The sequence below is a fragment of the Gymnoscopelus microlampas genome (assembly GCF_963454915.1).
Source record: "Gymnoscopelus microlampas genome assembly, chromosome: 12".
Lineage (NCBI taxonomy): Eukaryota > Metazoa > Chordata > Actinopteri > Myctophiformes > Myctophidae > Gymnoscopelus > Gymnoscopelus microlampas.
Genome location: NC_139949.1, coordinates 8464055 through 8481942, shown reverse-complemented (window position 1 = coordinate 8481942; position 17888 = coordinate 8464055). Strand labels below are relative to the sequence as shown.

At 40.7% G+C, this 17888-nt stretch overlaps 1 protein-coding gene across 2 annotated transcripts; it reads left to right on the top strand.

Moving 5' to 3' along the window:
* Nucleotides 1-5480: 5480 nt before the first annotated feature.
* Nucleotides 5481-16600, top strand: LOC311057641 (uncharacterized protein). Of its 2 annotated transcripts, none has more exons than XM_084074649.1 (5): nt 5481-5553; nt 8790-8863; nt 9028-9132; nt 15330-15434; nt 16292-16600. In XM_084074649.1, exons 1-5 carry the CDS (start codon nt 5492-5494, stop codon nt 16348-16350), a joined length of 405 nt encoding a protein of 134 aa, XP_083930775.1. In that variant the 5' UTR covers nt 5481-5491; the 3' UTR covers nt 16351-16600. The 2 variants fall into 2 exon arrangements, with proteins under 2 accessions (XP_083930775.1, XP_083930774.1); XM_084074648.1 differs by lacking the exons at nt 5481-5553; nt 8790-8863; nt 9028-9132 and adding exons at nt 12815-12860; nt 13669-13742; nt 14187-14354.
* Nucleotides 16601-17888: the final 1288 nt, after the last annotated feature.

Here is a 17888-nt window from a genome sequence, read left to right as displayed (position 1 = left end):
GTGTAATGGAAGCCTCAACAACCTTTATAGTTATCTCTGCCAGGCCGGACGGCCAAAGGCCTTAAAGGTCCAGTGAAATTACATTTTTGGTCATTTTATTTTGAAGTTACAGAAGGTTCCATCCCTTCAGGCTATGGCACCGTGGAACCTCACTCACGCGGTGTGCAGTACTATAGTGTTTGTAGCCTGCAGGTGCACGCTGGCCAAGGGAGAGAGAGACGGCCACTGTGCAGAATGCTTGTCACCAAGTTGCATATATCTAATCTAAAATGTTTTCAGATACATATTTTAGTGTGCTGATTAAGTTTACAATGAAATGAGTAATAAACTGTATGGACGTCATCTTGAATGAGATTCAAAATGAAGTGGTAGTAGTAAAAATCACACCTGTGTGAAGGTAGCGGCGCCTTTGATACATTTTGTCATCAATAAGTGTTTATAATGTGTTTATAGCCACGTGTCACGTGAAGCTTGACCAATCACTTTGTTGACGTGTCTGACCAATCAGAACGTTGACGCAAAAGCCAGGTATAGAGCAGGATCCATAGCGCCGCTAAAAATCAGCTGTGTTTGGATAAACGTGCAGCTATGGAAATCACACAGGTGAACAAAATCAAGATTCATTTATATTCATACAGGTCTATCTATTTCATCACGTTCTTTTCATCAACATTCTTTTATCTCCCACTTCGCAGTTCAATGGACTGTTGTTACGGACCCCCAGCTGCAGATCAAGAGTGTGACTGCGGACCGGGCCTCTCCATGGAGCACGACTGTGGATTTCTACTACATTATACTATACCACTATACTGTATATTATCTTAAAGGAGGAGTTCACCCAAAAAATGACTTATTTTCTATCAATTACACACCCCATGAAGCCTTGATTTCATGGATTTATTCTTGTTTTTGTGGCATTCCTAAGACAATAATTTGATGACCGTGTGTATTTCCGGTAGGAGATACAAACAACCCAAAGACTACATTTACCATGAACGCGGCTGCTGTAGGGACAGTGATTTCAGACCCGGAAGTAGTAGACTGTGGAAGACTTTTAAGGCAGAATTAATTCCATTTTCGACAGAAACAGGCTGTATCAAATATGAATGAATATCATAAACGATGCAGAGCCACACCCCTGACAAAACGCCAGGGTGGTGTGTTTATGTTTGGAACACAGTTCTTATATGACGTGATCTAAGATTCCCAAATGGGGATTTCAACACAAAAAAATAAAGCCACAAACCTGTAAAACAGCGCCCTCTAGTGGCAGAGACGCCAGACTTCGGTGCTCTATTGTTTGAGTTATTATTTGGTTAATAGAAGTGGCGTGCATTTAAGGTAAGACAATAGGGTTTATCATATTGGATGCCTTAATTTGAACACTTAATTTGCACTAAATATTAAATGAGTGGGGCTCGCTGACAGCGGGTGTGTGTATTGTAAGAATCCACCATGGAAAGCACTGTTTGCAGGTGCAAACTGACCAAACGCGGTACATGGTTACTGCGGTCGGAATCACTGTAGCCTAATGTCTGGTATTTAAACAGATGCCAGGTTAATTTGCTGACCTGGCATCCCAACTAGAACGAACGACCGCCCCATCCCCCGTCCATTGAGTTCCATCGTGTTAGGTTTTCAATGGCGTGACATCACGTTCTCCTTCTTGATAGTTTGTATAGTTTCAATGTACAGATTACGTATTTTATTGATATTATACTGTTTATACTGTTCTTGGTTTACCTATCCTAGATTACTTAAGCCTTACACTGTCAATCTGCATTTGATGTATGATGATGTATTTGTTTACTTTGTTTACTGTAAGTCGTGCTGGATAAAGAGGGTCTGACAATGTACAATTACTTATTCATTTACAATTCAGGCATTTAGCACACATATGAACTTAATATTCACATGCTTATTCTCAGTGAGGTTATTCTTATATATAAAGCATGCCAATGCCAGTGTGTCCTGTCCTACCTCGGAATATAAATTTATTTATTTTTAAAGGCAGACAGGACGAAAACCATTCACTTTTGAATTATTATGTAGCTCAGTCACTCAGTAATATAATCTTTGAAAAGTTGAAGCCAGCAGTATTTATGATGACACTAATGTGGAGTTCCACAAACACTCCAACTCTTATCACACAAACATAATAGCTGTTTGCACTTGAACTTGGATTGGAGAACATTGGACGTTCAAAGGTTCTGTTGCCACAAACCTTGTCCTCATTATGTGTTTAATCCTTCGAAAGCATTGCATGTGACCATGTTGAGTCAGTCAGCTCCTTGACCTAACTTAACCGCACTATACTTTCCTCTTCTTAAAAACTATGCCTAAACCTAACCCTAAACCTAACCCTAAACCTAACCTGAACTCTAAACCTAACCATAAACCTAAACGTTAGGTTTATTATGGTTTATGGTAGCCTACGCAGCGTAACTGAAATGTAACATGTTTTTCGGTCCAGCAACCATGTTAAACGCTGCAGGAGAAACATACAGTGTTTGGGGAGTTGAGAGGTCAGGTGGAGGTAATGTAGTGTGTTTATAAATACTGCTGGCTTCAGTCACCTTACAAAGACCATTTGACCAGTGACTGAGCTAGATAATTATTCAATAGTCAAAGCTGTTTGTCCTGTGCAAGGTAATATAGTTTTTCATTTGTATTTCATTTGACTTCATGTTTTCAATTTCCAGTCAGTTACAATTAGTTTTTTAAAGCGGGTTTGTTAGTGAAAAAATATATGTTGTGAAAAATAGCCAAGCTTCTCGACGCTCTTAATGACTAAGATGTAGGACATATTCTCTATGAATTTAGATTTTGCCTTTGTGTGCTTTGGATGTGCACAGAGCTAGGTGTGTGTGCCACAGATTTTAATTATACTTTTGTAAACACTCAATTCAGTTTCAGTTAGTCATGTTAATCAATGCTAATCATGTTTTTTTGTAAAGCCTCCTCTTTTTATTTCAGAATGTTTTTATTTGTGTGTGTGTGTGTGTGTGTGTGTGTGTGTGTGTGTGTGTGTGTGTGTGTGTGTGTGTATGTGTGTGTGTGTGTGTGTGTGTGTGTGTGTGTGTGTGTGTGCGTGTGCGTGCGTGCGTGCGTGCGTGCGTGTGTGTTTGTTTGAGTTTGCTTGTTTGTTTACCAGTATTCTAGTGATAGTTATTTTGTTAGTTTTAGTTAACCCAGCACTATGTAACTGTTTTTTATAAATAAAATATAATGTTGGCCAATCTGTATGGTAGAGTATGTTGATACAATATGTTATAACTTATACAATTGGGGTGGTTGTATTTTGTTTCCCTGCTTTTCTATCGAGACATTTAGATCATGTCTCACCTAGACACAGGATCTGATGTCTCACCTAGACAACAGATGTTGACCTGATGGTCAAGATTAAGTTTTTCCCCTGAGCAAGCAGGCAAAGCTCTATTAGCTCAATGGTACACATTTCAGCACGTACGCTTGAAACCGGGTTCAAATCCGGGGTAGAAGAGGAAAGTGTAGTGCAGCTTTAGCTATAATAACCCTGGGTACTGTATGTGTTCCATTTTTCATTCCAGTTGTACATTTTGGAACATTTTCCAATACACCTTTATGAAGAAACCTCTGATCCGGGGTCAGCCATGTTCAGTGTGTGGAGCAGCGTGTTTGTTTTGCTGGTGGGTTTGAGTCTTGCTCAAACGCCACAGGACTGTGAGAGCATGGTGCCGGTGACTCTGGACAACTCTGCCAAGGTCCAGTTCAAATCACATGTTAAATATACACAGTGGTGTAAAGTACCTGTACTTGTCGTATATTTTAGGTGCCAGGATGCGTGTTACCAGGCTGGTGGTAATAAGGTAGAGGAGACGTCCGGACCAGGTTAAAAATCATTCTCCGGTTTATTCAGTAACAAACAAACAGCATCATAGCAACAGCATGAGAACCAGGGAGCCCTCTCCCTCACAGCCTCACGGCGTGGGAAGACAGCACTCACTCACAAGTCACAGTTACAGTCACTCTTATACTCTAGGTAGCTCACATTACAATACGTTCTTGGGGTGGGGGTCACCCTGAAAGGTGACCAGATCAACTCCTTTGATCAGTCGAAGATCAAGCACTTAAGTCCTTTTAACATTGTCTCTATCTGTCTGCATCCTGCCTGTCAGGAAGCCAGACTGATGTCTTCAGGTTAAAGAGCTGGTGCCATGTTGTTGCACTTTTTCTGTTTTTCATGTGTCTATGAGGTTGATATAACTTCATTAAGCCCCCTGGTGGTGGTTTTATGGTGTTTTATGCCTTCTCTGACTATTTTGAGTTTCTTCCTGGAGGCTGAAACCTTGAGGGTCAAACATGCCAATAGAGAAACAGCGCTTTAGTGACATAGTAAAAACATACCCTCCCCCTCATTATCATAACACAACAGGTGTGGGCATGAGGAGGAGGAGGGACTAGGACAGGTGGGTGGTGCTAAGGTGGTGGAGGAGGTGCTAAGGTGAGAACCAGGTATACTTAATGAACTGGAGGCGTGTCCACATAAAAACATAATTTTAACAATTTCTGTACACTTTTTTGAAAGAAATCTTCCTCCTAGTATAACCTTAATGCCTGATGATTATGTTTTTGGGGGGGGATCTCTGAAAATCACGGCACCCCGTCTTTAAGTAAAAGTAGCAATACATTTTTTTTATAGTCTGTTACAAGTAAAAGGCCTGTATTAACTTTTTTATTAAGTAGAAGTACAATAGTATTGGCATCAAAATAATTATGCTTACAGTACAAAAGTAAAAGTACTGAAATGTTTTGACATTTCTGACAGTTTTTCAAAAATAGCTGATCTACAAGCTCATGACATGTCGCAATGTATTGTGAGCTTTTAGATCGGCTATACCATCGCGGGTACCATCGCGATCATCCATTGCATAGTTACTGGCAGTTGAATGTACAACTTGGTTGTTTTTGCCAAAAAGCAACAGAAAGCAGAGAGAAGGCAATTTTTCCAAATCGATTAACATGGAAGTGAATGTGGTTGGTTTTTTGGCGATCACGTGATTTGCTGCTTCTTTGCTTCACTGAGCGTCAAATGGTGACTCATAGGTTAGCGAACAGCACCATCTAGCATAAAACCACTGAAAACACAAAATCTCGTCATTCTCGTCATTGGCAGTCTGATCCTCATAGTCAAAGAGTTAATAACCTAAATCTGTAAAGTGTAAAGTAACTAAGGATGTCAAAAAAGTAGTGGAGTAAAAGGTATACGTTTTGTCTCAGAAATGTGGTGTGGTGGAGTAGAAGTATTGACAAATGCAAATACACACGAAAGTAAAAGTACCTCAAGATTGTGCTGAAGTACAGTATAGTGTAAATGCACTTAGTTACTTTCCAACACTGTCTGTTAATCTGTTTATCCCTCTGATAGTTGTCAGGTCGTTGGAACTTAATTGAAGCCTTTTCAGACCATGATAGCATGACTCACCATTTGACGATGCTACAATCTTCATGGATGGACATAACACCTTCTGCTGAGGACAACACAACGCTCATCATGATGGATCACATCCGAATGTGGGTATTCACTCAGTAGAACCAGTAGAAACAGACCATTCTTTATCATTAATTTGAATACCTAGGACCCCAAAGGTGTACTTGTTTTTTTGTTTAAAAAAATTGCCCTTTGATTCCTCCACACACACATTTGTGTGCACACACTGCTGTTGTATCCTACTGACTCACCTGCCAGTGAGGAGTCCCCACCGAGAGGACCTAGAGCCTTCGTCCTACTCCTCCCGCCCAACAATCCCTTCTGACAGGTGCCGCCCCAGCCCGTAGGAATACATGCAGTGACAAATATCACCCTCCCCGTCCGGCTTCCCTCCCCCGAACATGGTGCAGTTTTGTTCGTATATAGACGCTCGACAAAGCCATAAGCCCTGCTTTCTCAAACCAGCATAGACCTAATTGTCTCCGCCAGGCCGAAAGGCATGGCAAGAGAATATGTTTTGCACCCTGTCCGTCCGTCCGTTGGCTTTATCGCAGCGAAACTGTGCACACACACTCCCTGGATGCCAATTCAGAACCTCTGCCCCAAATTTTTCACATGGTCGTTTTATAGCGCCACCAGCAGGCCGATTTGTGCAAAAGAAAAATGTTGACAGTACTCCTACTGATTTTGTCCAAAGCCCCACAAATCGGTACACAGTATCTCTATAGTCATTAAACGAAACATGTCTTTCAGATTTTTCATATTCTACTCTGATTGGCTAAAATTGGCTTCCAAAGTTTGCAGGAGTGCTCCGTTTTGAACAAAATGCCTCATATCATGTGCACAGTGTACAATTTCCGTGGAATTTTGCACCCTCATGGTGGCGCTATAACGGGCCGATTTGTGTTTTTAACTATAACTGCACTGTGTAAAACTTTGCATGCGCCCTCCCTAGAGGCCAAGGAAAAACCTTTGCCCTACATTTTTCACATTTGCCTTTTATAGCACCACCAGGAGGCAAACTTATGTAAAACACATTGTTTTATATTAAGCCTTCACATTTTATCCAAATGTCATGAAAATCTGTACACATGATCTCTATAGTCATGTGATCAAGACGGATCTGTTTGATTTTGCATATTCCATCCTGATTGGCTAAGACTGACATCTAACGTTTGCAGGAGTGGCCCGTTTTCAACAAAATGCTGCAAATCATGAACACAGCATCCGATTGCGGTGAAACTTTGCATGCACATTCACGCTACGTTGAGGAACAAACACCACCCTTTTAACATTGGCCTATTATAGCGCTACCAGGAGGCCGAATCTTGCACCAAAAATATATATATATTACTCCTACAATTTTTGTCCAAACATCATGCAAATCTGTACACATTAACTCTATAGTCAAGTGATCGAGACGGTTCTGTCCGATTTTTCATATTCAATCCTGATTGGCGACTTCCAAACATTGCTGGCCCACAATAACCTAACTGACCTGAGATCTGTGCTCCGAGGAGCACTTTTTCTAGTTTTGAAATCGGACCAGTCCAGAATCTCAAAGAGTGGTGTCATCGAGTGCAACTTAAGTGATCACGATAAGTGATCACAACATCTTCTGCACTCTGTAGTTTAATGTCACAGCACAATCTGCTGCAGATCTATGAAACACTACTCCAGTGAAGCGCTAACAGCAGCTCTTGAGAAAATGGACTGGTCCAATGTTCTAAATTGCACCTCGGCTGAGGAGACCTGGTCGTGTTTCAAATCTGCATTTTTGTCTGTACTGGATAAAATAGAAACCACAAAAGTGGTGAGGGTCAAAGCACGTACTGAACCTTGGATGAAGGGAGACATTTTGAATGCCATCAAACTCTTTTACATTACTATGAGTACAGGAAGAACAAAAAGAACAGAAAGTTAACAAAATAATCATAAATGCCAAAAAATAATTTCTTGAATGAGATCATCGAGGCAAACAAAAGCTACCCACAAGAACTGTAGGAGGTACTAAAACAATTAGGCTGCAACAACAAACTTCAAACTGAAACTACAAACACCTGCTTTATTTCAAGTGGCTCGCTCATTACTAACAAACTGGCTGATTTAACAGTTTTTTCACTACCATTGCCATCCTGTTGGTTAGCAAACTCCCTCTGCATTCAGGTCTTTATGGTTCTGATTACATCCAAGCTCACTATGAGAATCTGGGGGCTCAAAAAGAGGTGTTCTCATTCAAACCTGCAAAAACTGAAGATGTGCTTAAAAAACTCATCGCCCTCCAGCCAAACAAGGCCACCGGCCTTGACAACATCCCCACCAGATTCTTCAGACGCAGCTGTCTCTATTGCTCCCATAGTAAACCCACATTACAAGTATCCATCAGTCCGTGTCACGTCCCACAAGAATTCAAGTTGGCGAGAGTAATCCCTCTATATAATAAAGGAAGCAAATTAGAACCTGGCAACTACCGCCCTGTTTCCATCCTTTGTTCCACCTCGAAGGTTATTGAGTGATTAATTCAAGAACAAATCAACAGCTACCTCGTCGAGCATAAACTGCTGTTTGAATTCCAATCTGGCACCAGAACATCCCACTCCACTGACAAATGCCTACTGTATTTGACCGACTACATAAAACGCAAGGTAGACTCGGGCAAATACTGTGGCATGGTCATGCTGGACCTCCAAAAGGCGTTTCTACACTGTAAACCATTCAGTTCTACTGAAAAAGCTGAGGCCAATTGGTTTTGATAGCACATCATTAAACTGGATGAAATCCTACCTTGAGGGAAGAGAACAAGTGGTTGACATCAACGGAACCATGTCCTGGTCCCTCCCAGTGAGCTGTGTGGTTCCTCAAGCAAGCATACTAGTAGAGCCGCTACTGTTCCTTCTTAACGACATGAATGCTGCCTGTAGCTGCAAATTGGACAAAACCACGGTGGATTCGAACCCACAAGGGTAAAGTCGAGTCTTTCCATTGTCTACGAGGGGATGGAATGTTTTCGCCTATTAGGGGCATTGGCGGGAATTAGCACCACCTTCTGGGCCATAAATGTGAACTGCAGTGCATTCACTACTTCCGCTCTGGCTTTAGTTCCAACGACGGAATCTTAACGTGTGTGGGTGTGTGTCTGTGTTTGTGTGTGTGTGTGTGTGTGTGTGTGTGTGTGTGTGTGTGTGTGTGTGTGTGTGTGTGTGTGTGTGTGTGTGTGTGTGTGTGTGGGGGGGGGGGGGGGGGGGGGTGTGTGTGTCAGTCTTGTGTAAAAAGGACACGTGTTCATAACAAATGTGTTACAATGTGTTCTCATCTACAGTGGTGGAACCTGTAGAAGCATTAAGGACAACATCAGCATCGTCTCCGACACCGCCGGCGTCATTGACCATTCAGGTAAGATACTAGCTCTGGTCCAGAGTATTAGAGTTCTCCCTAAATCTCTGCCAGGAACTGTATTTCCCATAGACTGTAAAATGACCAGGTGCACAATCGCTACACTTGAGTAAATATGTAAGTATTTAATTTAGCTACTTACAGTATGTTACTCTCCTCTCCAGGTGGTAGGGCTCTAGTTTATTTTTTGTCTACTTCTGTCAACTGTTTGGTTGTTGACCTCACCAACAAGATGGACAACAGACCCGGTCACCTTCTGTTTGTGTATGGTAAGTATGTCACACGCATGCATGTACGCACGCACACGCACACTTTTACGGCTTGGCTTGTTAAAGGCATACTAAAGGAAAAGCAACAAAATGGCCTCTGCCTTGTCACGATGTAATTGTATAATAATGTTATGAAAAGATTTTCAAGATTACTATTCTAATTGCTTCTTTAACAAAGAAAGTCCAGAAATAGCACAAATCCCAAAGTCCTCCTCCACCCTTCCGGAAGAGCTTGAGTCAGAACAATGCATCATTGATAAAAGCTATCCAACGTTACTGTCGTTTTTTGGGAATTTCTATATACTCCTCTCTTCTAAGTAAATAAATAGATGTACATAACGTTATTAATGAACATGACAGGCAAGATGTGTTCTATATAACAGATTATGTTTTTTGTCAAATAATTTGCCTGAGTGTTTTTGCAATAATTCATATCAACAGAGCTAATATTGTGAAACTTGGACTTCCAGTGCTCTGGCGTTCGTCCAGTAGAACAGGGTTTCTCAAAGTGGGTGCCGACGCAAGTCCAGGGGTGCCGCAGAATACTTTAATAATATTTGGAATTAGCCAAAAATAGCCGATCTACAAGCTCACAACGCGTCACAACATGACGCGTTGTGACGTACTGGATCTTGGAGGGAGAGTTTCACATATTTACGTAGCGTAATATGACATAAGGTTCTAGAAATTAACAATATCATTCAGGGGTGCCGTGGATGATAACGTTATTTACAGGGGTGACTTGAGCCAAAAAAGTTTGAGAACCACTGCAGTAGAACATTCTCTGGCTAGAAAGGCTTTCTCCGGGTTGGAACTTACCTTCTCCCGGTTGACTCCAATAAATTGAGATCCTGGCTTGTTGTGGCCTTTTCCCAGAGGTCTACTTTTTTACATTTATATTTTAGTACTCCATCTTGATTTTAACCTTGATATTGTAAATTAGGATGCCTTCATGATGATAGTTGCTAGTTTTTCTGATATGGCATAAATGCTATTTAACTATAATAGCGTCCTCCTACATGTTAACATTTATGCTAAGGAGTTAGTGCTAACCAAACTAGCGTCAATACTATAGGCTACAGTACAAACATACATGACTTCAATACACTTGTCCATAAAATAAATACAAAAAATAAACCGCCCCCCCCCCAGTCAGTAAGAGCTTTATTATACAGAGAGAATCGTATTAACATTGATATACAGTACTGATTTAAACTGTTATTTCATAGCGTAACATCATTATAACGCACAATATTATGACACGTTAATAGCTTCAAATTTACGATACGACATTGTAAAATAATTACGTTAAATATACCTATGTTTCCTAGGTACACATTTAGTCCTGGATATGCTCTGTACTGTAGAATTTAGCTGTATAGCACTGGTGGTTATTTACTCATTAACATTAGACATAAATGCTTAAACTAAACATTAGTACTGTTGTATTATTTGTACAGAGATTAGATCAGTTCTAGTACAATTACTAGGCGATCGCAACAAACAAGTTATGTTACTTACATTAATCACTTACATTGTTTTTCCAGTGAGGGGGAAGAGCTTGAATGAATCTGACCTGGAAGTGTTTCATCACCAGGCCAAGTGTATGAACTTCTCTCTGCCACCAGCCTTCCACTATGACCAGGAACAAGGTTCTGTACAACTAAAGAAACCTCCTATCTCCATATTTCAATGTGTGGGTGTCTGTGGGTTTTATTATATTGAACCAATGAAAAGTAATTATTAATACTTCAGTAAGAGCTTGTGACTAAATCATAATTACATTGGATCTTATCAGACCACAGGTTATTTTATCCATTCACAGTTTGGGCATACAAGGTTTCCATCTGACATCGATATCATTAATAATAATAATAATAATAATAATACATCAGACTTATATAGCGCTTTTCTGGTACCCAAAGTCGCTTTACAAAACAGCTTAAAAACAATTTTAATTCATTAAATAAAGCCTTGTCACACAGTTAGCTCATTGACTATCTAGCAGGAGTTAGTATTGTCAGTGGAAAAAAGGTATTGGGAGAGATCTCTCTAACTCCTTCTTGCATCAAAGAAACTGAAATGCTGAGAGAGAGAGAGAGAGAGAGAGAGAGAGAGAGAGAGAGAGAGAGAGAGAGAGAGAGAGAGAGAGAGAGAGAGAGAGAGAGAGAGAGAGAGAGAGAGAAATAAATAAATACATTGTGTGAGATCAGGCTGGGACAACAGGCAGACAGATAGTATTCTGACTCACTGCAACACAGCTAGAGAAGATGGTTATGTACTCAATCAATCAATAACCTTCTACAATGTGGAAGGTCTCTTAGAACTCTCTGCTTCTCTTTCAAAAACATTTGAATCTCTCTTCATATTCATGACTTTATCTCTCTCCCTGCAGAGTTTTGCCCTGTCTGTGGGACCATGGTCACACCACTGACTCTGACTCTGGACAACTCTGCCAAGGTCCAGTTCAAATCACATGTTAATTAAACATCTATAAATGTGCTGTGAACTTTTAGATCAGTCTGTCTTTCGTTTTGTTTATGTAAGTTTGTTAAATGTCTGTGTTAATCAGTGGTCGTATTTATTTACTTAAGGAAAAGTAGCAATATAATTTTTTGAATAGTCTGTTACAAGTAAAGTCTGTATTAAAGAAAAATATTGAGTAGAAGTACAAAAGTATGGCATCAAAATAATTATGCTTACTGTACAAGTACTCAAATGTTTTGAAATTTCTCACAGTTTTTCAGAAATAGCTGATCTACAAGCTCATGACGTGACACAATGGCCCTCATACTAGGAGGAAGATTTTTTTCAAAAAAGTGTACAGAAAGTGTTAGAAATATGTTTTTATGTGGACACGCCTCCAGTTCATTAAGTATAACTGGTTCTCACCTTAGCACCTCCTCCACCACCTTAGCACCACCCACCTGTCCTAGTCCCTCCTCCTCCTCATGCCCACACCTGTTGTGTTATGATAATGAGGGGGAGGGTATATTTTGACTATGTCACTAAAGGGCTGTTTTTCTAGTGGCACGTTTGACCCTCAAGGTTGCAGCCTCCGGGTAGTAGTCAGAGAAGACATAAAACACCATAAAAACACCACCAGGGGGCTTAATGAAGTTCTATCAACCTCATAGACACATGAAACACAGAAAAAGTGCAAAACCATGGCACCACCTCTTTAAATGACGCTCGGTTTCAGCCGTGACATGTATCAAGGCTCAGACTCAATGTACGCTAGAATTGGCTGTATAGGATTCGTTGATAAATGTGACTTCGACGTTGGTGTGCGGCCGAATATATGGAAAAATATAAGCCGGTTAATACAGTACGCTCCGTTGATAAATGAGGGCCAATGTGTTGTGAGCTTTTATACCGGCTATGTTTGAACAGCCAAAGTATAAAATATGGTGGCTTGATGTTTTTTATTAATAACCTAAATCAGAAAAGTAACTAGTTCTGTCAAATAATAGTAGTGGAGTAAAGGGTAAAAGTTTTGTCTCAGAGATGTGGTATCGTGGAGTAGAAGTATTAACAAATACTTTCCACCAATGTCTGTTAATCTGTTTATCCCTCTGATAGTTGTCAGGTCGTTGGAACTTAATTGAAGCCTTTTCAGACCATGATAACATGACTCACCATACCAGAGTACAATCTTCATGGATGGACATAACACTTTCTGCTGAGGACAACATGACAACGCTCATCATGATGGATCACAGCCGTTTGTGGGTATTCACTCAGTAGAACCAGTAGAAACAGACCATTCTTTATCATTAATTTGAAAATTCATGGGAGCATAATTTACAAATATGTGAAAGAAGACTTGAAACTACAAAGTTTTTATGAAAAGGTTTACTTGTTTTTTTTTCTTGTTTTTTTTGTGGTGCTTTTCACCGCTTTTCCCCCCAATTTAGTCATCATGTCCTTTGATTCCTCCACACACACATTTGTGTGCACACACTGCTGTTGTATCCTACTGACTCAGCTGCCAGTGAGGAGTCCCCACCGGGAGGACGTAGAGCCTTCGTCCTCCTCCTCCCGCCCAACACTCCCTTCTGACAGGTGGCGCCCCAGCCTGTAGGAATACATGCAGTGACAAATATCACCCTCCCCGCCCGGCTTCCCTCCCCGAACAGGAACATGGGGCAGTTCTGTTCGTACATAGACGCTTGAAAAAGTGCTCCACGGTGGATTAGAACCCACAACCTCCGCAGTGGTGTTTAGGCACTACCACTGCGTCAACGAGCATGTATGAAAGGTTTACCAAGGTAATAAAACCAAGTGTAAAGTCGAGTTGTATTTCTATTGTCTTTGAGGGGATGGAATGTTTTTGCTAACTAGGGGCATTAGCGGGTATTAGCGCCACATTCTGGGCCATTAATGAGAACTGCAGCGCATTCACTACTTCCGCACCTGCTTTATTTCAAACGACGGAATCTTAACGCCTGGTGTGTGCGTTTGTGTGTGTTTCAGTCTTGTGTAAAAAGGGCATGTGTTCATAACAAATGTGTCACTATTTGTCCTTGTCTACAGTAATGGAACCTGTGACAGCGTTCAGGACAACGTGACAATCTACTCTGACACCACCGGCGCCACGGTCTATATAGGTAAGATAATAGTTCTGGTCCAGAGTATTAGTGAGTTCTCCCTGAGGCTCTGCCAGGAACTGTATTTCCCATAGACTGTAAAATGACCAGGTGCACGAACACTACACTTGAGTAAAAAACAAAATATTGAATTGTGCTACTCACCGAAACAACGGCAGTTTTAGGATATTGGAAAACTATTATCCGCGGTGGGAAACGTCTCAGATCCCCACCTTTTTTTCGTGTAAAATCCACATTTTGTCCAGAAGATAAAATACGTCCACCAGACGGATATTATTATTATTCACTCAAGTGCGCCACCTACAGATCTGTTAAAAGGCATTTTCTATTGACGAGCTCTGTAGGTGGCGGCGGCGCACTTGAATGTGAATCAAATCATCATTGATGACATGTGACATCATCATGGATGTAACACAGTAACGTGCATGTTACTCTCCTCTCCAGATGGTATGCCTCCTGCCAGGTTACTCTCCTCTCCAGGTCGTAGAGCGCCTACCAGTTTCGATTTGTTCTCTACTTGTGTCAACTGTTTGGTTATTGACCTCACCACCACGCTCTTTGGTGGTGAGACCACCAACGAGACCACACAGGTTCACAATCTGTTTATGTATGGTAAGTATGTCACACGCATGCATGTTCTGTATGCACGCACACGCACATGTTTACGTCTTGGCTTGTAAAAGGCAGGCTCTCCAGTAACGCCTGGCAAGAGTGTTTGCAGTCGTTACTTTTGTGTGATTGGTCGGAAGGACAGCCAATGAGAGGTGAAAAACTTTTCCGCAATGGGATGAGAAAGGTTTCCCCATGTCTGGACGGGTGAGCATAAGATCACAATCCAGTAGATGGCAGTAATGTAATACTAAAGGAAGAGCAACAAGATGGCCTCTGCCTTGTCACGATTTAATTGTATAACTAGAAAATGTGCTCCTCGGAGCACAGGTCTCCGCCAGTACTGTTCCTGATTAATCCTGTCTTACCTAATTATATTACAATATTGCCACGTGTCACTTGACCAATGTTAGCTTGGCTGAGACGGACACACACACGGAGGGTAAAACTCTCCTGGCGGAGACAAAAAATCACACCCCATTCATATTCAGAAACAACAGTGGTCATCACAGTGATGGAAGCTCACTTCAAAAAATCATTTAGATTTTTTGAAGTGAGCTTCCATCACTGTGATGACCACTGTTGTGGTTTTTTGAAGTGTTTTTTGAAGTGCGATTTTTTGAAGTGCGTGGTGCTATTTATAGGTTTTTATTTCATCATGCGTCTCGCTAGCCAATCAAAGCATTGGTGACAACATATTGTCACGTGTCACGTGAAGCTTGACCAATGTTAGCTTGGCTGAGACGGACACACACACGGACGGACGGAGACGAAAACACCGGTGGTGATTTACTCATTAACATTAGACATAAATGCTTAAACTAAACGTTATTACCGTTGTATTATTTGTACAGAGGTTAGATCAGTTCTAGTACAATTACTAGCCTGGATCAGCGGGTCGTTTTAATCGGGTTAATCTGTGGCTGTAGTGGGTCCACAGGCTGTTACTTACATTAATCGTTTACATTGTTTTTGCAGTGAGGGGGCGGAGCCTGAACGAATCTGACCTGGAAGTGTTTCATCACCAGGCCAAGTGTATGAACTTCTTTCTGCCACCAGCCTTCCACTATGACCAGGAACAAGGTTCTGTACAACTAAAGAAACCTCCTATCTCCATATTTCAATTTGTGGGTGTCTGTGGGTTTTTATAAATATTGAACCAATGAAAAGTATCCATTAATACTTCAGTAAGAGCTTGTGACTAAATAATAATTACATTGGATCCTATCAGACCACAGGTTATTTTATCCATTCACAGTTTTGGACATAGGCCTTCAAGGTTCCATCTGACATCGATATCATTAAATATTGCCTTGTCACACAGTTAGCTCATTGGTTATCTATTCTAAAAGGAGTTAATAATGTCAGTGGAAAAATGGTATTGGGAGAGATCTCTCCAACTCCTTCCATCAAAGAAACAGAAATGCTGAGAGAGAGAGAGAGAGAGAGAGAGAGAGAGAGAGAGAGAGAGAGAGAGAGAGAGAGAGAGAGAGAGAGAGAGAGAGAGAGAGAGAGAGAGAGAGACAGTAGGACAGCTGAGAGGGAGACAGTGTAGGAGAGACAGGCAGTAGGACAGCTGAGAGGGAGGCCGTGTAGGAGAGGGAGACCGTGTAGGAGAGACGGACAGTAGGACAACTGAGAGGACGACTGTGTAAGAGTGAGACAATAGGACAACAGACAGACAGACAGACAGACAGTATTCTGACTCACTACACCACAGCTAGAGAAGATGGTTATGTCATTAATCAATCAATCAATCAATCAATCAATCAATCAATCAATCAATCAATCAATCAATCAATCAATCAATCAATCAATAGCCTTCTACAATGTGGAAGGTCTCTTAGAACTCTCTGCTTCTCTTGGAAGTTTTTTTTAATCTCTCTTCATATTCATGAGTTTATGTCTTCATAATCATGTGTTCATCTCTCTCCCTGCAGAGTTTTGCCCTGAAGACAACAAGAAAGCTGCTGTGGAGAAAGCAGAGAACAATATGTAATAAAGTTGTTCAAATCTTCAAATGTGCATTCCATGTTTTTCCATGAAGACCAACTAGTCTAGATGGAAAGAAGGTCTGGTCCACATGCTTAGGGTGGATTAACCACCAGTTTTTTCTTAAAGACCTGGTGAAATGACTTTTGCCGTTTTTCTTTTCTTCGTAGAGGTCTATGTAATTTCCAAAATACACAATCATCTTTAAACAAAACATAAGTATAGCCAACTATCTGACAAAAATACATAATAACAAGATAATACATAACAAGATAATACTATTGGGTATAATAGTGTGTCTACAAAGCGACAATATTGTGGCACGGACCAATCTGTGCCTCACACACGGCCTGCAGCCAGTCAGATTTTATTCGACACAGCTGCGTGTGTTTATACTTCGCCGTACGGAGGTGTTGCGCGGCCAGCATAACAGCAGATCTGCATGCCCACAATGCGTCACACCCGTGACACGTTGTGGGCTTGTATGTCTGCTATGTTCACCACGTGACACGGTCGTATGACAAAGTAAATACATCAGACGCTGCCTGCCTGTGAATGGAATTATGGATGAATCTACTTGAACAATCTGAGGGGGAAACACCAGCGGCCCCTCCTCTGACTTTGGTCCAGTCCTAATTACTTGCGCCAGTGAAGCAGCGCAAGTACTGTATTCAGGGCCGTCATGTCGAAAGGAGTACACAACATAGTATATACATATACACATATGTGTATATGTACATATGTGTATATGTACATATGTATATATATACATATGTGTATATGTGTATATGTACATATATACATATGTACATATACACATATGTACATATATACATATGTACATATATATACATATGTATAAATATATATATATAGTCTCATCCGGCGGCGTCCTAGTATTTTATAGGCACTATGCACATATGTCAAGTGAAGTCCAGCCAATCAAATTGAGCTCAGGCACTGGCATGAACAAATAGGCATAGGGACTATTGATGACATCACTATTATGTCATGAATACAAAGACCGATGCTATATATAGTGTAAAACATATTAATTCACATTAATCTCGACCATTAATCCGCTCCTTAATAAGACATTCTTGAAAATTAAATTGAAGTTTTGACTATATTTTTAAAATAACATTGGTTTGTTTACAATCTTTTTTTCAGTTTTTTTTTTCTCAAGGCGCAAGTTAGCAATTGACAGATTGCAGTCTTGTTTTAGCTGTAATTGGCTCACAGGCTCAGTTTCACTTAACTTTTGTTTAGTTGAGGAATTAACTTAATTAGACCTAAAATTACTGTCACCATTCAGTTTTCTTTTTGGCCCAGTACATCCCTGGTTACTATGTTGCTTATTTCCAACCTAAAATGTTTTCAGATACTTATTTTAGTGTGCTGATTAAGTTTAAAATGAGTAATACACCATCTGGATGTCATCTTGAAAGAGATTCAAAACGGAGTAGCCCCTGTAATTGAAATCAGGTGTGTTTGGAGGAACGTGCTGCTATGGGAATCACACAGGTGAAATCCAGATTCATATTT